Source organism: Corapipo altera, unplaced genomic scaffold (assembly GCF_003945725.1).
Source record: "Corapipo altera isolate COAL_440 unplaced genomic scaffold, ASM394572v1 64, whole genome shotgun sequence".
NCBI classification, from domain to species: Eukaryota; Metazoa; Chordata; class Aves; order Passeriformes; family Pipridae; genus Corapipo; species Corapipo altera.
This window is the reverse complement of record NW_020884893.1, coordinates 8,525,161-8,545,745: the sequence shown is the minus strand read 5'-3', so window position 1 is coordinate 8,545,745 and position 20,585 is coordinate 8,525,161. Positions and strand designations below refer to the sequence as shown.

Here is a 20,585-nt window from a genome sequence, read left to right as displayed (position 1 = left end):
ACTTCAAAGCATGAGGCTCAAAAAAAGAAAATTAAGTATGCTGAATTTCTGAGGATCTCAAATCAATATCAGATGAAGCCATGACTTGCCTCCAGCCAAACCCTGGATTGAATCCATTGTGGATTTGTGTTCTGGGCTTGGATCAATGACCCAACACGTGCAAATCACTGCCTGACCCCACAGGGCTTGCAGGTGCCCTGGGGATGATGCTTAGTTTGGCATGACCCATTTTGGGGTTCTACTAAACTTATAAGCAACCTGAAATCCCCTTGAACTGGGCCACAAATGGCATTTGGTAAACTCTGTAGCAAGCTCAAGTTGATTTGGGAACCATCAGCACCGTGCCAGAGCAGGTGGGTGCATGTGGCCCATGGCAGGTATGTGTAGGGCTGTGCTGGTGAGATGGATTATAAAACTCTGACGATTCTCCCAATTCCTCCCTGCCGTGGCAGGTGCGCTGGGACCCCACAGCCGAGAACTCGGCGGCATTTTTTCATAGCAACTTTTTTTTTTTTTTTTTTTTTTTTGAGGCATTTCCCATCTCAGTCCTCCCTGCAGGCGTCGCGGTGAATCCTTCCCCTCCGTAGCAGCCTCAGCAACGCCATCGCGTGGAAGCAGGGACGAAATCCTTCTGGAAGAGCTGCCAAGGAGGGGAAGGGCAGACCCACATCCCCGATCCTGGCAGGCAGCGCGTCTGTGGTGGAGCAAAGTGCTTATTGTCTTTTCTTTGGGGACCAGTGCTTGCAAATGTGACTGTATTACCTGAAATTTAAAGCTGGTGGGGGAAAAATTACTAGAGGTTGTAGGAAAGTCAAAAAACATCAGACCCATTTTGAGTATTCAGCTGAGGATCAGCTCTTCAAGAGGTTGTTCAAGAAACCAATGGACTTGGAAGAAGAGGGAGGGAGAGAGAGGAGTGGAGGGGCTGGATGTGAACCAGCACCCAGTTTCCAAAAAGGACATCCTGTGCACAGCATTGCACTGATGCCTTGTCCGGATTTCCTGATGGAGAAGGGGAGATTCTATGAATGGGAACATCCTCCAAGGAGTGAACAGACATTTCTGCACATCCCCAGCCTGGTGCTGGCTGCTCTTGTGACATCCACTAGGGAAGGAGGAAGGAGTCCCTTCTCCTTTTCCACCTCTACCCTCGTGTCTGGCTGTGTGCTGTTAATAATTTAAACTAAGTTTTCTTAATCCACTGGAGCTGATTGGCCAACTCAGCAGGCGTTTCGGGCTGCTTTAAAAAATTTATAAGGTTTTTGCAAGACTGCAAGTGGAGTCCAGGCTGCAGATGCTGAGCTGAGTGAATTTGAACTGCCTGCTGCCCTTCTGCACTTAGGAGGTGAATTAAAGCATCAGCCACAACCCCTTGTCAGCTTGGGCACATCCCTGCAGAGACCTGGAAACGCTGGTGTGGAGCCTTTCGTGGCAGCCTGGACACTCAGAAAGGAGCTACAGAACTGCCTCTCCAGTTAAGGCAGTTCCTTTCCCATTGCTCCCTTCATCTGTCACTGGATTTTGCTGAACCTTAACCCTGCAAGGGCAGCAAGGTCCTGCCTGTCTCATGTTGACTCAAAACTCTAGCTGACATCTGGAGCATTTCAATAGCATTTGTCCCACTATGGGACAAGACCAAGTAGACATTTCCTGACCTTCCATCTCATTCCTGCTCCCTCGGAAACCAATGTCACTGACTGCCAGGGAGGCCAAGGCATCCTTCAGCCTCCTCAACACCAGCATTCCCAGAGGACATCACCCAAGTGGGTCCTGCCATTGCCTGCTGGTGATGGAGGTGCTGAATCATCTATGGTAGAGGTGGGAATGATGCACATTCAGCACCAAGTGACTACACAACCTCGGAAAGTGATTTGAGATCCATGTTTTCAGGTGCATCTGCAGCTGGAAAAGCACAAAGCAGCAGCTCTGGCCAGGACAATGCACCAGTCCCCATCCGTCTCTTGGCCTGTGCCTTCACTCTCACACAGAGATATTGCTGATTTGAAGGAGAAACCAGAGCTGTAGCACAGCCTGGGGTCCAGCTCTGGACCAGACCCCCTGCCTCCTGCCTTGGGCATCATTTGGCCACAGCTTCAACATTTTACATAGAGGTACTGCAGCATCTTCAAGTAACTCATTTCAGCTCTGTTCACAAAAACTCCTTTGCTATCTACAAATTTAGGGTGGCCTGGTTTTGCCTGGTTTAGATGATTTGTAATCACCTCGTGTCTGGCACTGTTCTCATGCCTTATATCTGCTAAATGCTTTCTGCAACCCCAGCCAGCCCCAGCGAGAGCCTGCCTGCCGAGCACTTAGAGTGATGAGTTTGGAAGCAGCCAGCCTTTGGGAAGGGGACACAAGAAGGGGAAAGAAGGGAGGAAGCTTCCCAGATATCAGCTCTGAGTGCAGGTGGTGGGTGTGACAGTAGTTACTTGGCATTACTGGTTTCTGAGCCTGGGTTTTGGTGTGGACTGGAGTGCAGGGGATTGTTGTCTGTGCCAGCCCCTGCCACAGCTCAGACATCAGTGTGAGGGGAAGCTCCTCTCCAGTGTGAGTCTGCTCTAAGGACACAGCGTGGAATCCTCCCCCGGCACTGACCTGGAGGACTGTGGTGACAAGTGAGGGCTGCTCATGCCAGGCAGGAGGTTGCTGTGATTAATGGAGCTGCACCGGCCTCCTGGATGCTCCGAGCGGTTCCCATTAGAGCGATTGCTGGGAGGGAAATGTGCTGCTGCAGGTCAATATGCTGTGGTGCTGTCACCAGCCATAGATCTCCACAGGGACCACAGGAAACGTGCAGAGAGTGGGGGCAGGGAGGAGTGGCTGAGGCTGGCCACACCTTCAGGTGCAGGTGAATTCCCTCTCTCAGGGTGGCCTGAGCCATGGCCAGCTGACAGCTCATTTTTAAAGCCGCCCTCCCCTGCTCTGCCTGCTGCCTGCACACGCAGGCGAGCACACTGAGATGCTGAATGAGAGGTTTTGAGGGCACAGCCAGGGTGTCCAGATGCCCAGAGGACAGGAACATCCTTTGGACCAGTGTGAGTGAGACAAAGTTGCAAGAACAAAACAGGGCCTGCATGAAAATCAGGCTGGAAGGGAGGGAAAGTCGTCCTGCAGGCACAGCATCCACACTGCCGGAGGGGACCTGCCCCTCTGCTCTGTCCTGCCTTATCCAGCACAGAGATGTTCCACAGAGGCTCCCAGCCTCCCACTGCTCCCCATGGGCTCACAGGATCCAAAGTGAGCCCACAAAGAAGCAATTTCATGAGCAGTACAAAAGGGGTGTGTGTGTGTGTGTGTGTGCATTTTCCCATGGATTTATGTTTTGAGAAGTCATAGGTGGGTTCTCTGATATCCATCACAGTTGTGTGGGTGCATCAACATCTCCTGCAGTGAGGAGATTTCAGGGTTTCTGTCCTCTCTCTGATCACATATTTTCACTCATAGCCATCTAAAAAGTCCCCACAAATCTTTAATAAAGAAGACAACAATTGCCCATAAGCTCTGCAGTTATAAAAGGAGGGAAGAGAGATGCAGATGCACACACACCAGCTTTCCTCAAGACCTCAGGTTAAAGATAAATAAATCATAAACCCCTGCCCCTTTATGTTCTTTTGATTTCCCAGGTGTCCAGGCTGAGAGACTAAAGCAAGCCTGCAGCAAAAGCTCATGGTGCAGAGAAACTACGAATTTAGTTACTTGAAGAGTTTTTCTTTGCAGATGACACATGGTATGCTGTGACAGAGGCAGGAGCATGGAGACAGCCACGTCTGCCTGGCAGCTTCCCAACAGAATATTTCCATTTTTTAACCTGAAAATGGATCAAACCCAACACTTCTAATTAAACCCCAAATCTAATAATCGTTCTTTAACATTTTGGAATGAAAAAAAATGAGAGAGCAGATTTTATTTTACATTTGTAAGGTGTTTTTTTTTTAATCTCTCTCAATAATAAAGAGGTAAAATAATTAGCCTTAAAGCTTTTTAGTATTTTAGTGATTGGGTTTGGTTGTCTATCTTGCCAAACATGGATATTTTGACATTTCAGCAAGAAAGAAAAAGAATAAAAAAGAAAAGAAAAAAAACCTTTTGCAACGGAAAAAAGAAAATAATTTTCCCTCATGCATCTCCCATGCTGCCACCCTCCTCCTGGCAGGAAACCTCCCAGCCAGAGCTTTTTACTCCCTTTCACTGCTCCTCCCTAAGGAATATCAAATCCCTGGGGCACGATGGGCTCATCTCCACAGACCCCTGTGACAAAGCACAGCTCCCCAAGTGCTATAATCCCAACAGAGCAGGAATCCCCCCTACACCCCAAACCCCATTTTATGCCCTCAGCACCCACCAAGGTGGGGCTCTGGAAAGTGCCTCCCAACCCAGGACACCTGGGGCCATTTGGATCCTGTTTAATTGAGTTGGTTTCTGCTCCACAGCAGGATAAAGTACAGAGGAATCCGCTGTGCTCCTCCTGTCAGAGATGATGTGTCAGAATCAGCTATTTCAGTATGGGCTTATTTCTTTCTGATGACAACCTCCAGCCCCTAAATATTCATGCAGGTTTCAATTCAGCTTTGAAGTTGGTGGGAGGCAGGTGCTTGAATGGGAACAAAGCACCTAATGGGCTTTGTGGGACTGGGTCCCAGCCAGGATGCACTTATGATCCTGGGAGGTGTTTTACTGGGAGCAGAGCCAGTCCTGAGCTGGACTCCAAGCTCTGAAACCTGGCAAGGCTGGAAGAGCTCCTGAGTGAGACCAAGTTAGTTTTGTTGCTATAAGCTGTATTTTGTGAAGAGCACAGCGCTGGTTTGGAGGCACTGGAAAGGGGCTGCTGGTGGGAAGTCTTCCACATCTCTGAGGGGTCACCCCTAAGGAACTTGTGTCCCTCAGGGTATGGGAGGAGGTCCTGGAGCAGCCTTATCTCAGGGAATGAAGTCTAAGAGCACAGAGGTGATGGAAATTTGATGGTGTGGCTTTGGTCCTTGTGGGTGCAGGAGGAGGCAGAAAACCAAGGAGGTCAGGAGGAAGAATGTGAGCACTGGGAGACATGAGGAATGACTAAGAGAGCTAAATTTAAAGAGTCTGGGAAAAGGAAGGCTCAGGGGCAACGTGGTCATGGGCTAAAAATACCTTCAAGGTAACAAGTATAAATGAAGAAAGGGAATTACACGTGGTCTCAGAGGAGGTGAGGGCAGGAGACAGAGCTGGAGGCTGATGATGGAAGCGTGGAGAGTAGAGATGGGGAAGGAGACCTGGTCAGTGGGGAATTTGCCAGAGGAATAATCTATGGGAGGCTGAGTGGGGCAGAAGCAAAGTGGTAAAAAGGTGACAGGGGAAATGGGGTGGGCACCAGTCCCTCTGTGACCAAGGGGCTTATTTTCAGCTTTGTGGGTGCTTTGAGTGTAACTCAGTTTAACTCAAGAGAATTCACCCCAACTTTGCTTTTTTCCACTTGCTTCTCCTTCCACTTGCCCAGTCAAGTAGCTGTTCTTTCCAGAAACTGGTTTTCCTTACAGTGAGGCCTCCACAGCACAAATTAATATTTAGACCTCAGCAATTTTTATCACTCTTAGAAAGGAGGAATTTGAACTTCCTAGTTAAGAATGGAGTGCACGTGTCTCCCTTCCAGTTAATTCAGTGTAACTTAGGGAGATCTCTGTTCATACAGTCAGACACTTCCAGCTGCACCTCAAGCTGATCTCATACAGCAGGATTTGTCCTGAGTTTTTCTGCTACAGCCTCGAAGGAGGTCAGTGCTGTCTAAGAACAGGACAGGAAGATGGATGGTGGTACAGAAATTTTGCATCCAATAAATATGTAATATAAAATAAGCAGCTCTGTCAGCAGCAGGATGAAGGAAGCCTGGCTTCTTGTCAGTGTGTTTCTTGCAAATTCTGATTGAAGATTTTTAGTGGCAGGGAGGGGTGGCCTCTCATGGGCATCTTTTCCTGTGCTTAGTAAAGATGAGAATACAGCTTAAAATTTCCTTTGGAGGGAGAGGGAGGAGTCATTGGGGAGCCTCTGTCTGTTTAGACTTCTAATTTTAAAGAAAATTAAGCTGTGCCCAAATCTCCCCATCCCAAATGCTGAAGCCTTCACTGAACATTGCCCTCTGTTCTAGCCAGAAGTGTGTATCCCCTTGTCATATTCACCTTTCTCCTTGTGAAATCTGTAGATTTCTCCATTTGTGCACATGAATTATCTTTCTTACAATTTTTCCCCCCCCGTGGGCTCCACTTCATTCTGAAGAATAAAGTTCAACCTTCCATGTTGAGTTCCTTGTATGAACCAACCTCTCTTGGGTCAGGGCTGCTGGTTTCAAACCCGAAAATGGTTTGGCATGTGTTGGAAAGAGTCCCTTTTAGTGAAGCAAGTAAGACACATGAATAATCAACAGTCATGGGCTCTTGGAGGCTGTTTTCTGCTCAGAGAAGAGGATGAGGTGGTGGGAGGCGAGGGGTAGCTGAAGCAGAAGGAGATGGGGGGACACTGGGTGCAGAAAGACCGAGCTGTTCGTGTCTTTTCCCTTGGCAGGTTAGTGTTGCTGGGATGTTGCAGCATCCGTACAAGGGGAGGTAAAACCATCTGCTTAAGGATTTGAAAATAGCTCTGGAAGAAAGCTGTGAGTGACAAAACCCAGGCTACGGGTAGCACAGTTCACACAAACCACCAGCTGGGTGGGGATGGAGAAAGGGCTCTCGTTCAGTGTTTCAAGCAGAAATTTATCCCTGGAGTCATTCTACATGTTTCACACCAGTCACTTCTTACTATGTCTCAAAAATTGCCAGGGGACAGAGCATGGACTTTTTGTATCTTAATATGGATTGATGGATTTCATCCTACCTTCAGGGTCTAAGCTATCTGCCATGGTGTTTGTGTTCTGAAGCCATCACTAGTGTTGAAAGTAAAGGACTGACTCAGTAATTCTGTTTGTTTGTGGAGACAAAATGTCCTTGGATCAGATAAAAGCACTTTCTCAGTACTGCTTTTATATACCTCATTAATTCCCAGTGTTAATGGCTGTGTCCTGTCTTCTGCCACCCAGCAGAAGTGACAACACAACTGACTTCATCTCCAAAATTACCTGCTGCGGGCTCCGTGCTGGACATCACAACTCGATTTGTGTTTGTGTTCCAGTTGTTCCCAAGAGACTGCTGCTCCTCTCAGGGCCACAGCTCACCAGGCACTGTGCAGGCTGGAGCAAGGGAGAGCTCTTGTGAGCTGCTGGAGTGGCGTGTGGGGGCGGAAAGTGGAAAGCCACGTGCTTGGGGTCCCAATCATGTGCTTCTGAACACTCAACTACAACTTGCAGTGCCAACTCAGGGAATATTATCCATAGAGAAGGAGTTAGAGATGCCCTAAGAGTCCAAGGTGAAGAGAAAGAAGGGGCGAGGCTACAGTAGGTCCTCATCCCCAGTTTCAGGCCTTTTCCACCTCCCAAGGACTGCTCTGCTTACATAAGGAGGCAATCCTTGATACCACTTGCTCACAAGACCTCGCTTGTCTTTGAGGTTTTGCCTCCCTCCTGAGAGTTGCAACAATCCCTGACAGTGCCTACAACCACACCATGTCTTTCCTCAGCCCATCCAAGCCTTGGGAAGGGTGAAATCCCACCCCTTACCTTTCTCACTCCTGATTTTTGGTGGTCTCAGAGATAAAGGATACCCAAAGCTGTGCTGCAGTGAGACATGGCAAATGACCAACTAATTAGGCAAAGAAGAGTGCGTTGAATTTAGATTCTTCTTTAGGGCTCACAGACTATTAGTAATCTTGAATTTGTTAATTGAAAATTGCTTCCTCTGTTTGTTGTTGGCCTTTTTATGGAGGGGGATATTTCCTGCTTTGGGACTGCGTCACTGGATCTATAATAATGCACTTTGTACATTAGTGCCAGGCACATTTGTAATTGGCCACCCTATTAAAGAACACTAATGATCTTACTAGTGTTCACAAATAATGAATAGAATGGCCCCTCATTGAATTGAGTAATTTATTCACTGACATACTTGCAGATCTGTTTTTCCAGTATTTAACCCAGCTTTAGTTTTCTGCCTGCCTTGCAGAGATGGCTTCTCTTTGAGCCATGTGTTGGAGAGAATATGGGTCACAGGAAACATACAGTTCATAAAAAATGTAGGGCTTCTCCTCGCTGGCCCTTCTCTTAACATTCATGGTAGGGTTTGGGGAGTGAGCGGCAGCAGCTTTAATCTCAGCTCTTCTCTTGTCCATTAGTTGTCACTGGGATTCTCCTCATGAATTAGGAGAGGATCAAAAAGCCAGGACTTGAGAAGTGCACTCTGGAAGGTCATGTTGATTTTCTCATTTAAATATGAATTTCAGGAAAAGCTGGCAACAATACAGAGTGGCAGGATTGGTTTCCCAACTGCTGACTCTGCTAAGAGAGGGAATGAAACACAGCCCTGGGTGGTTCCTGCAGCCAGGAAACTGAGGGCAACCATTTTGCTGCTTCTCCATGAATATTGTGTTGAGGTATTTGTGATGAAAGGAGCAGCTCATCTGAGCTTGCAATTCATGTACAAAAAAAATCTTGTCCTAAAGCCTTGTTTACTTACAAAGAACATGCAGAGGTGTGCAGTTCAGAAATTATCTGTGACTTGTTGGGTTGCAAGGGATAGAAAAGTCACTGCATAGGAATTGATGATCCTGGGCTTGAGCTTATTTGATTGCAGGTCTTCCCATTGCACTGCAATGAACCCTTTCCATGGAGGATAACTGTGTGGGGCAGGTACCTCTGCCCTACCTCAGGCTTCTGCAGCCTATTTCTCTTCTCCTGAGTCCTATGAAGGTGGGAAGGTCAGGAGGAAGTATGGCTTGGGGCAGAACCAGCCATGGGGAGGAAATGGTGCAGCTGGACCATAAGCAGTGGGGTGTTAAAGAGCTGATTTGAGTCAGCACATCTGCAGATGGGCATTCTATGCTGAGAGCTTGGTCCCTGGGTAACTCGGTGACCCCACCCCATCATGGTGGGATTTCAGGGCATAAAGGAAGCTGAAAATTTAGGTTTCCAAGTCCTAAGGTGGTAGGTTGAACCTTCAGGAAACGTGGAGAAAGGGAATGACTTTGCACATAGGGATTTGTGGTGAGGGTGAGCAGGTCTGGTGGCCGAGTGGCCAAGTGGAGATGGGACATGGATTGAGTCCTTCCTGGGAAGCTGCAGCAATGTCTGCACCCGCTGCCAGGGGGGGCACGTCAAATCCACGGGGATGGACATCCCATGGGCAGGGTGCTGCCCAGCCCTTCCCATGGGGCTCTTGCAGAAGGAGCCCACTCCTTGGTGATTTTGGGGGGGTTCCCAGAGCCTAGTTTGGGAGGGGGCACTGGGCCACTGCGCGGGGGGCGGGGGGAAGATGTGGGCCCTTGAATTGAGAGGGGGATGCTGGAGGGGGGGAACAACGCATTTGGGGGAACAACGCCAGATCCTGATTTTCTTGGTGGGGAACAGCCGGAGCCGCTTTTTCTTCTTTTGGCTGGGGAGGGGAAAACCCAGGTGGCAAACTCGGGTTTCTGGGGAGTTGGGGGGGGGGGGGGGGGGGAGAGCGAGATGCTGCCGCCGGCGGGGGATGCCAAGGGTTAAGGGGGCGGGCGGCGGCGGGGTGGCGCTGGCGGAGCCGATTGCAGCGGCTCCTGCGGCTTCGGCTGCGCCGGGCGCGGAGCAGCGGCGGGGAGCGCGGGCGGAGCCCCCCGCCGGAGCCCCCCGCCGCCCCCGGCCCCGCCGCCCTCCCCCCTGCCGCCACCATGGTGCAGAAATCCCGCAACGGAGGCGTCTACCCGGGCCCCGCCGCGGAGAAGAAGCTCAAGGTGGGCTTCGTGGGGCTGGACCCGGGCGCCCCGGACTCCAGCCGGGACGGAGCGCTGCTCATCGCCGGCTCCGAGAGCTCCAAGCGGGGCAGCATCCTCAGCAAGCCCCGCTCCGGGGTCTCGGGCAGCGGGAAGCCCCCCAAAAGGAATGCTTTTTACCGCAAGCTGCAGAATTTCCTCTACAATGTGCTGGAGAGACCGCGGGGATGGGCTTTCATTTACCACGCATACGTGTGAGTAAAAAAGGGTGGGGGGCAAACCTGATGGCAGAGACAACCCCCCCGGTTCGGTCTGCCCTCCTCCACCCCTCCCAGCCCCCCAAATGCGCCGGGGAGGGAGGATGCTCCAGCTGCAGAGCGGGTGCGGGGAGGGGATGCCGGGTGCCAGGGCTGGCTGGGGAGCCCCAGGGGATGCTGCGGGGGGCGGAGGCTGAGCCTCTCCCCCCCTCCAGAGCAGTCGGGCTGCCGGGCCGGGCCACCGCTGCATCCCGCATCCCTCATCCCGCATCCTGCATCCCTCGCCCCAGCCCAGGCGGTGCCCGGGGACGGGGCGGGAGGCGGCGATCTCCATGCGGGGAGGGGGGTGGGGGGAGAAGCTGCCCCTGCAGAGCTGGCGGGTGGCTCCTCGGAAAGGTGCGATGCACCCTCTTCCCCCCTGCCCGCTCCTGCTTGCGGGGGAAGGGGCTGCTCATGCGGTCGGTGCAGGGGGCTGGAGCAGCGGGAGTGACGGGTAGCGACTGTTCCTCCGTCTTGCTTGAAATCACCATAGCAATGCTGAGAGCAGAGGAACAAAAAGCTCTGCTCAGGCACTGTCTCTCCTCCCTCCCCTTCCCCCCCACCCCCCCAGCATCCTTTCCCCTCCCCGGCCCCATCTTTGCATGTTGGGTGGCTGAGGAGGGTTTGGGGATGCGTTTGGTTCTGGGGCTTTGCTCAGGGTTCTGGAAGTATTTCTTGTCCCCCCGTGGGAAGCGGCTGAATTGGAGATGTGTCTAGAAAGAAATGCTAATCAGTGTCTCGGGCTCCCTGCCTGCACAGAGCCGAGCGGTAAACAAAGGAGCATCCCTGGGTGCACATCTCCCCCCTGGCACCGGGTTTTAGGCAGAAATGGCCCAGCTGACCCTCATTTGGCAGAAGGATGCCCATCTCCGAGGCACTGCTGCATAGGAGAGCAGATGACTTCCCGTTGTTCCCAGGACTGCAAAGGGTCAAGATAAATTGCTGTGTTACTGCAACTCCCTTCCCTCTGGGACTTTCCACAGTCCCACCAGGCTCTTCTGCAGGCCTGGGCTCAGGTTGGGGTGCTCATGCCCTTGGTGTCAATGGTTGGTTTGTTTTTTTTTTTGTTTCTGTGTTTTTCATCATGGCCAGGGCCTCTGTCAGCCCCGGCAGGAGGATTTTTGGGGCCTTTTCTGTTTTTTTCCCCCCCTGCCATCCTTTTGATGTTATGCTATTGTAAGATAAGGAGTTGGGATGGGCTTTCTGGTCCTCAGCCATTTTGTACATTGAGGCCTTCCAGGGAGGTGTTGGTGGGACCAGTCAGAGAGGTGAGATCCTGGCTGGGTGGAAAGGGAAGCTTTTCCTTGCGCTGATGCAAGTTCAGGTCCTTGGGGGATCTTGTGCCCCAAGGGAAACAGGAGAGGAGAAGAGAGAGCATCTGTGGAGCTCAGTTCCAGCTATGATGAGTCCAGTCCTGGGCACCCTGAGCATCCTTCATGCTCCTGGCCATCCTCTGGAGTTGTAGGTGGTTTGTGTCACAAAACCTTCCAGAATCATATGGAGGGGCCGAGCATCCACGTTGTGAGCTGGGAGCTTCCCTGTGCATGTGCCAGGGATGGGGATGTTGTTCAACGTGCACTGTACACTGTGAAACACAGGTGAGAGCCCAGCTTGGGACACTGGGGTGGCAGTGATAGAGATGGAAGGAGCTGAAAGCCAAATGGCAAGCAGCAGGGGTAGCCCTGACTGTAAGGGCTTTATAAACAACTTTGTCTTCTTCAGCTGCTGTATCTTAATTTCTGACCTGTTTGGCTCTCTTGTGGCATTTGCTTGGGCAGCCAGGAGTGCTCCCAGGGCAGGAGCAGGGTTACCCCAAACAGATCTGTTCCCAGTGCCAAGCTGGGGTGCCCATTGGTTCTCCCAGCCCAAACAGCTGTGTTTCTTCTGGGCTCGTGACTCTACTTGAATCTGCTCTGACACCACATGGAGCCATTGAAAACCATCCCCACCCATGCACCTGCTGGGAAAGGGAGGCTGAATTCAGGACTGGAGTGGGAATTGCCCCAACGTCTGTGAAGCATTGGTGATATAATTATTTTTTTTTATGGTGTATTGGGAAGTTATATGAATTCCAGTCTTCTGCACTGTACCTACGATAGGTTTAGCCTTGGCAGTTTCTGTTTTGTTATTTAAAGAGCTGAAGGATTTGTTAAACTTCCTACAAAGTCCCCAGGATAAGCTCATGCACCAGTTATCAGCCTTTGCTGCCCGGGTGAGCCCGGCATGGCCTGTGACAGGTCTGTGAGTGTTGGAATGGGGCAGGGAGGGGCTTTCCTGGGTTTTTGTAATTGGAAGTCTGTAAGCCAGCCAGACAGGACAGATAAAAAGCTTAGTCGCTGCATATTTGAAGATATGGGAGGATGATGAGACTGGCTCAAGGTCATAAAGTTTGTATGGAAGAGCTGGAACCATCCAGATGTCCCGATGGCCGGTGCAGTGCCCCACCTGTGCTATTGGGGTTACTCTGTCTCCTCCTGCCCCAAACCCCATTTTGTGCCAAAGCCTTGAGCACAAAAGCACCTTTAGCTCCCATGCTGCAGGAATGGGAGTCCTGAAAAAGACTGTGGATGAGGGTGCCTTGTTCTGCTACTGTCTTGGGCTCAGTTAGACCCCCACCCCAACCCCCCTGTCAGCACCCCTATTTCTCTGCTCCTGCTGCTCACAGGGAGTTTCTTGCAGGAAGCTTTAGGAGCTATTTCCAGTGTGAATGAGTTTGTGACCCTGCAAGGCTGGGTTTTTAGCTTGTGGAGATGCTTATAGACCCAGCCTCGTTTCTCGGTGTGGAGCTGCTCCGGGGCCACTGTGCTGCTCCGGCAGCTCCCTGCACCCAATGCCAGGACACAAACTGTGGGGACTCTCCCAGCATGGAGATGCTTTAACAAATATGAGAAGTGCCTCTGGGTCAGTACCTCTGACAATGCCTGCCTGCAGAGGCCCATCTCCCAGGTAGGTTCTGCACCAAGTGATCGATGCTCTGCCTTGAGATACCCGTGCAGGTTGCATTTATTTCCAGTGCTGCATTCCAGATCCAATCCATCTGATTTCATTCCCCCACATCTTCCTGCTGTTGCTCATTCCCTTCCACATCATTTCACGCATAAGGAACCAGGGAAATTCAAACCAGGGAAACTCCCCCACTTCCCTCCTCGTCCCCAACCCCAACTCATTAACGTGGTCTCATCTCAAATGTTACCTCTCTGAAAGTGCTGTTACCTCTGTGAGCAAAAGCACAGGTTTATATTTTTGTGTTAGGATGCATTTTTATACTTAATAGCTCTTCCTACACTGACACAACTGGGGTGACCTGCTCATGGGAGCTGTGTGTGTACAGATCATATATAATATATATTTTGCATTGCCCCATGGATAGCTGAGCCTGGTGGGCCCCATTTTTGAGTGTGGCTGGAGGTGGACTCTGGTTCCCCTATCTCATCATCTCCCGGTATTCCGGTATTTCTTTCATCATCTTTCTTTTTTATTCCTTCCCCCCACCCTTTTTTTTTTAGGCAGATCCTTAACAATGCAGCACGTGGCCTCATTCTGTTCAAGGCTGAGCTGAAACTTGAAAAGTTGAGCTGTGTCTAAATAGCAGATCAGGATTTTTGTGGGATGCAGCAGCACTCGGATCTTGAGGCAGTTTTGTGCACAAGGAAGCAGTTGGCTTCCAAAATGATTTCATTTTATTTCTTTGAATAATCTAAGTATTTTTTTTCCTCCTTCTATCCCTTTTACCTTGGTTACTGTAACCTGTCCTGTGCTCAGAGGTGCTGAGTTGGAAGGGCTGCAATACTTGAAAGTGATTTTATTTCAGGAGGAACCACTGTGTTCTGTGCCAGTCTAAGCAAAGTACTTGCAGTGGGCACCTCCATAGCCTGATGTGTCTGGAAGCCCATTTGCTGCTCATACTTGATCTCTGAAGAGGAGGGGCCTGGATTTGGGGCAGTGGCAAGAAAACAGCCTGGATTCAGGCACTTTAAAAGCTGTGTCCTCAGGAACCAACATAATTCTTGCATTTCCTATTTAGAATTTAGAACCCTAATGCGCCTTTTTAACTGTGTTAAAAATAGTTTGGGTGCATTTTTTATCTGCATACTGTGCACCATACATTCAGTTAATTAAGCAAGTGCACGGACTTAAATTATAATAAGGAAGAACATTTCCTCTCTGTCTAATTCTCTTAAAATTTCCTTGTACCATCCCCATCCCGTTTGTTCTTCCCTTTTAACCCAGCCACAAGCCACCTCTCTCTTCAGAGAGTCTCCTGCCCATGCTGCATCCTGGCATGGCCACAGCTGGCACAGTGGGAGCACAGGGAGTGGATGCAGTTGCTTCCCAGAGGTCCAGGGTTTCTCAGTGCAGGGGTGGCCTCTTTTGTTACTCCTTCCTCTCCTCAGGGTCTGATGAGAACGTGGTTATTTCACACAGATCCGTTCCCAGATAACCTCTCACATCAGAATGTTGGGGTAAATGTAGTTTGACAGTCTCAGATATCCATCCCCAAACTCTGAGGAGTGGGGTGGTTCATGGCAAGCCCTCACCCGCAGACAGTGTTATTGCAGGCAGGTACAATGCCACCAAACTCAGCCCATCCTCCAGTGACATACAGGGACCTCCTGGATTCTCCTTCCCACCTCTTAGTTGAGTACTTGGGGTGAAGGAGCCAGTACAGATCTCCCACCGGTGCTGAGCTTCATGGGTGTGCTGGGCTTTGACCTGCAGGGCTGGTGCCCTCAGCTGAGTGGTTGTGTCCTCCTGAGGGGCCAGGGGGACCTTCACGGTGTGAAGCCTCACGAGCTCCTCCCCAGCTTAGTCAGAGCTTGGTGGGAGCAACCTGATTTCAGTCACTCTAATGTGTCACGTTCCAGGCGTCACGCTCACCCCACACTGACATTAAGGAAACGAAAAACAAGCTGATCCCCTGGGTGACCTCCTTTTGGTGCTGCACAAACCTCACTCAACCAGATGAGTCTTGCTACGGCTCAATTTATTATTTATTATAAGAGGAAATAACCAGAAAAGCAAGCCCTTAATCATATACTAAAGGGAAGATGGGCACTGCTGAGAGATGCAGTTAGCAAAAATCAGGTTTCTTGATTTTTTTTGCATTGCAGCAGAAGGAAGGGACATCAGTAGGGTAAGAAATTGTGGTTCCTTTGGCAGGGTAGAGGGTTTGCCTGTCAGTAAGGCACCAATGATGCTTACAACAATAAAAAACACCTAAGTTTAGTGTTTGACTTATGGGACTTAAGTAGCAAACACTTAGCCCTTCATAATCCCTGTTAAGGCAGTCAAACGCTTAGCTGGTTTCTTAGTTCTTGAGGAACAGATTCCTCTTTAGGTTGTGGTGATGGGGAGATGTGCCAGTCCTTTTTCCTGCTATGTGATGTCCTGTGGAACAGACAGAGGAGAGCTGAGAAAGGTGGGGAGTGATTCCTGCAAAGGATTAAACTTTGTCTGTGGCCTGTCCCCGTTGGTGTGAGGTCTCTGTTCCCAATGCATCAGAGCAGTTTCCAGCACTACACATTGCTTCAGAGTAATGCAATATTTGAATATTTGTCCAATATTTAATGCAATAATGGTTCAAAAGGAACCACATTGCAAAACTAGATTGTTGTGGTGGTCTAAACTGAGTGTCCTGAATGTTTTTAGATGGGACCTGTGATGAAAGCTGATCTGACTAGTGAGCACATGACAGCAAAACCAGGTAGTGCAGAAGAACAGTGAGCACAGTGGTTTGGTTGGTGCAGCTGGGTCCTTCACCACTGTACATTTAAATGGCTCCTAATCAGGTTGCAAGACAAAAAAACCCCTCTTGGGCTATTCTGACAGTCACCTCTGGCAAAAGATGGCCCCACTTGAACTGCAGGAGTAGGTATTTAAGTGTGGCCCCTTGGTGGATGTGCCCATCTACCCTTATTGAAAGAAAAATGTAAATTTTCTCCAGTAAAAACAAGTTGTGTGACACTTGATCTGACTTGTTCTGCTCATCTGCTGTGACCTCAGCTCCCCACTTGGTTCTCCTGGCCTTCTCCTGGGTAAACTGCAAATGCAGCCTCCTGTGACACTTAACAGTGGAGGTGTTTTGGGGGCGTCATGTGCAATTATTCTAAAGCACTGAAATAATTACTCACAGTGTTTGATGGGGAGCATCTCTCCCAAGGCACTGGCTGGGATGGCGAGAGCTGCTTTATTACAGCCCCGGGGCTTCTTGACTGTCTACTGTCAATAACTGAGGGAGTGCAGAGCATTCCTCCAGAACTCTCTGGTCCCTCTTGGGCATCACTCCAGCCTCTTAATGTACTTTTTAGATGTGTGGAAAGCTTTGGTGTTGGTAAACATCCATCCAGTGACTTTTTTTAGTGGATTGGATGTCAAAGGACAGCCTTTTCCAAGGCGTGAGAAGCAAGAACACCTCTGAAATCTTCTCACCACTTGCTCTTGCTGCTCTAGGGAGGTGATTTAAAGCTGCATCAGAGTCACTGGGGCTGCTGGGTGCAGCAGCAGCCTTGGCTTTGCAAGTGCTGTGACTGAGCAGTCACTTGGTTTGTTTGGGGACTTAAAACATCCAGTCATTTCAGGTGGAGTGGGAAATGGGATGACCAGGATCTAACATCCACGTTTACTCAGCCACATTTGAGAAGTGGTTTTGAGAAAGGAACCATTGTAGCAAACCCTGATCAGCTCTTGTAGACCTGCAACCCAAGAGTCAGGGGAAATCAGAAGGTAATCAAGCCTTACTAATACTGACTGTAGTTCCTAAGCAGCTCCAGTTGTGTTTTGGCTCTTGGAGGGGAGCTCTCGATGGTCAGTCCCCATTCAGAGATCCTCCTTTTTTAATGCCTCCTGTGGGAGGGTAGGACAGGGAAAAGAAACAAGAGGACAGGCAGAGGGAATGATTGAGCTAGGAGGCAGCCTCTTTCTGTCTGAGGATCCGGGCAATCCATTGTGGCTGGTGCTTGGTCTCTTCAGGACGGAATTGGAAGAGGCAGAGATTTTGCCTTCCGGAGGGTCTTTCCCAGAGATTCACAAACTCCTCATTTGTAAACAAACACTGATCTGCCTGGAAGTCCTGCTTTCTCATTTAGAGCTCTGCCAGCCCGGGGAAGTGTCACAGCAAAATATGGCTGAGGTGGCAGTGGAACTGCTGTCACGCACTGCAGTGGATGAGCACAGCAGGGCAGGCAATCCTAACACAGCTTCCACAGCTGGGCTGTCACTCTCTACGAAGTTATTATGATGCCCAGGAAAAAAAAAATTAGCTAGCAGAAATTCTGACTCAAAGGTGACTCATGTACATACCCCTCTTCTGTCTCTTGTGTGAGTGTCTGGGTACCTGCTGTGTGTGTTTCTGGCAGCTTTGGTTTGATGTGGTGGGAAAAATTAATATGGGGTGCAAAAGAAAAAATTCAGTCAAAGAATAGTTAAAATGAATAGAAAGAGGGAAATAATACTCTGTTAATATTACATCAGTGTGCAAGCACCCCTAATGGAAGTAGAAGTCTACAAGCCTCTGTTTTGTGCATCAAGTCAAAGAGAGCCAGTCCATGCTATAAGACTTGGTGTATTGAACAGTCAAGACAGATGAAAGGCATAAAACAGTTGGAGCACTGCTGGTAAATGTTATCTTTGCTCCACTTTTCTTTTTAACAGTATTTCCTGTCATCTTATTTGCTTTTGAATTGGTGGGTTGGTTTCTATTCGTGCTCCTTGGGTTTGCAGAGGAAGCTGGGGTTGGCTTTGGCTACAGCAGACTGCCAGAGACATGGGGCAGCCCATCTCTGGGAAATCCTGTGGTCTGAAGATCTCAGCAGAGTTAATGTTGGGCTGGGAGGACGAGGGTGGCACATCTTCCCAGGGACATGGATCACCCACAGCGGGGCAGTTTGCTGTGATCTCACTGTTCATTACAGATGCAGCACGTAGAGGGCTGTGAATGGGTCTTATTGACTTTTTCCCGTTCGAGTATTATATGTGGCAGCAAAATGACAGCAGTGGGAGACTTTCTCCTGCATGTTTATGGGCTTTTGCACAACTCAGAGTCTCAAAGTGGCCATTAATTGAGTTTATGCTTGCTGGGAGGTTCGTTACCTGATCTGAAGAATGTAATAAGGGATGTAAGAGCACTCCATCTTTCACTCAAGAGGGGAGCAAAAGAGGTAAATATAAATATCTGTATATTATAGCTGGACAAACAGGGAGTGAGGCTGTGTTGCCTCCTGCCACTCCAAGCCATATGGTGGTTAAGCCTGAGTGCTTCCACGTGGGACAGTGAAAAACAAAAGCTCTCCCCAGTAACGAGGTCAACTCATTGGTCTTGAGGCTGGTAGACTGCAGGAAGGGCTTAGGCTGGTGTGCCCATTGCATCAATGTTGAACACTGGTTTTTTTCTGTGGTTACTCATCCTTCCTCTTCCTCCATGTCTGGCAAGGCTGGAAATGCCACGTCATGTCCAGTTAACCCCTTGCTGGGCCTTCCTCCAAGTTTTCTGGGGTTTATTAGCAATAATTCGTGCTTTGAGGACTAGTGAGATTCCTGAGTCATCTCCTTAGGCAGGGAGCTATTTATTTCAGTGTGTGTGTTACACTCCCCAGGAGTGGGTGTCTCTCTTCCGCTTTTGGATCCTGCCCTGACTCTATATAAAGACTCCTGGCTTGAATGAGCAGCAAAACCAACCCTCAAACTGGATCCATCACTTGGAAGGTTCGTGCTGCTGATCCCGTCTCTCCTGGCTGAAGGACCACGGCCATTTCGAGCATGGGTAGGAGCTTGCATGGGACATTTGTCCACCTCAGGGTGTTACAGCTGCTGGGACAGCTCATAGGGATGCAGAGGGCTGGGTGTCCCTGTCCAGGAGCATCTCTTGCTCTACAGTGGCTCATGATGGAGGGGTAGGTGTGATTTGTAACCTCTTTCCTCCCCAGAGGTTGATTTGCTGACGCTGTTGGGTTTTTTACCATTGTGGTTTTTCTCACTTAGGAGAGGTGAGATATTGAGTGGTTGTAATTCCCTGTTGGTATTAGAGCAGGGACTGGAGGTGCCATGGGCAAATGTGGAGGGGCTCCTCGGAGACACTGCCAGTGCTGGAGCTGCCAGGTTTGCAGGAATTTCATTGTGTCATTTTTCCCAGGATGGGCCTTTTCACAGGCATGGTTGTGTGGTGGCCTTGCAGAAAGCTGCCTTGCTGCATGTGAATTTGGGGTTGAAGGAGAGCCTATCACATAGCACCTCTCTGGGGAACTGCAGAGAAGCCAGTGTGCTGATGGCAACGTGCATCCAAAAGCTGACTTCACACCCAATTAAGCATCACCCTGAGCCAGAGGGACAAGTCCTCATGTCATTATGTCTTGAACTCAATTGCTGGCACTTCATGAGGGCTCTGTTTCCACAACCTGAGGGAATGAAGCATTTAATCTGTATCAGCATTAGAGAAACTTGGTTAATGTGACCTCGTGGTTTGGTTCTTGTGGGTAGTAGATGCACATCACTGTGGTTGCCTTTTTCTTAGTTATGGCTATTCCTGTAAGGAAGGAAGTAGACCTAAAGAGAAAGGGAATTTCCTGAGCTCTTTGTCTGTAATTTATAAGAATTTTGCACTGAATTTTTCTTCTCCACATTTTTGTCTTTAAACATCTAAATGTTTTTAATGCTATCCCTAATTAGCAGCTTCTCACTAATCATATCAGCTAATGAGGGGTAGGAAGAATTTCTGCACTGACCTTTTGTTGCTGATGATGTTTTTCTTTTCTGCAGCAGAAATCAGAAATAATTTGAAACCTTCTCTGAGCTGCCCCTCCTGCACTCCCTGATGCGTGTTTGTGGGTGGTGGGAGCATCTCGAGTCGTGCTAAATGGCACAGAGTGACCTGCTGAGGGTTGGTCTGGGAATCAGTAGATCTCCCATCTAAGTCTGTGACAAACAAAATCGTAGAATTGGGTTGGAAGGGACCTTAAACCTCATCTCATTCCACCCTCCCTTCCATGGAAAGGGACACCTTCCACTAGATCAGGTTTCTCCAAGCTCTGTCCAACCTGGCCTTAAACATTTCCTGGGATGGGGCAGCCACAGCTTCTCTGGGCAACCTGTGTCAGGGCCTCACCACCCTCACAGGGAAGGATTTCTTTGAAATACCTAATCTAAACCTGCCCTCTGTCGGGTTTAACACCATGTAGATCTGAAACTTAAATTGGTGAAGGTTTAACCAGCCTTAGGATGGAGGGAATGATTCGAGGTTTTGAGTATAGAGAGTCTCTGAATAAGGCAAATGAATGGGACTGTTTTACTGTAGACATCTAGAAGTGGGTGAGACATATCCCAACCTCAGATCTTCACCCTGTGCTTTGGAAAAGCCAGATCTAGGAGACCTGCTAGTCCTTCAGGGCTTGACATTGCCTGGACTTGACCCATCCATGTGCAAGAACTTGGGGAGCACCTCCATCAAACTTGCCTTTTTTGCTGCTCCTCTTTGCAAATGCTCTGCAGAGCAAACAGCCTGCT

The 20,585-nt window shown here is 49.6% G+C and overlaps 1 protein-coding gene across 11 annotated transcripts in view; it reads left to right on the top strand.

Annotated features, from left to right (window-relative positions):
* The first annotated feature begins 9,684 nt into the window (after nucleotides 1-9,684).
* Nucleotides 9,685-20,585, top strand: part of KCNQ2 (potassium voltage-gated channel subfamily Q member 2) — a 74,396-nt gene continuing 63,495 nt past the window's right edge. For 6 of the 11 annotated variants that reach the window (XM_027645825.1, XM_027645822.1, XM_027645823.1 and 3 more), the window contains exon 1: nucleotides 9,685-10,049. In XM_027645825.1, coding sequence (XP_027501626.1) covers nucleotides 9,754-10,049 — 296 coding nt within the window. In that variant the 5' untranslated portion in view covers nucleotides 9,685-9,753. The remainder of the gene's footprint in view (nucleotides 10,050-20,585) is intronic. The other 5 variants (XM_027645829.1, XM_027645826.1, XM_027645830.1 and 2 more) reach the window with 2 other exon arrangements.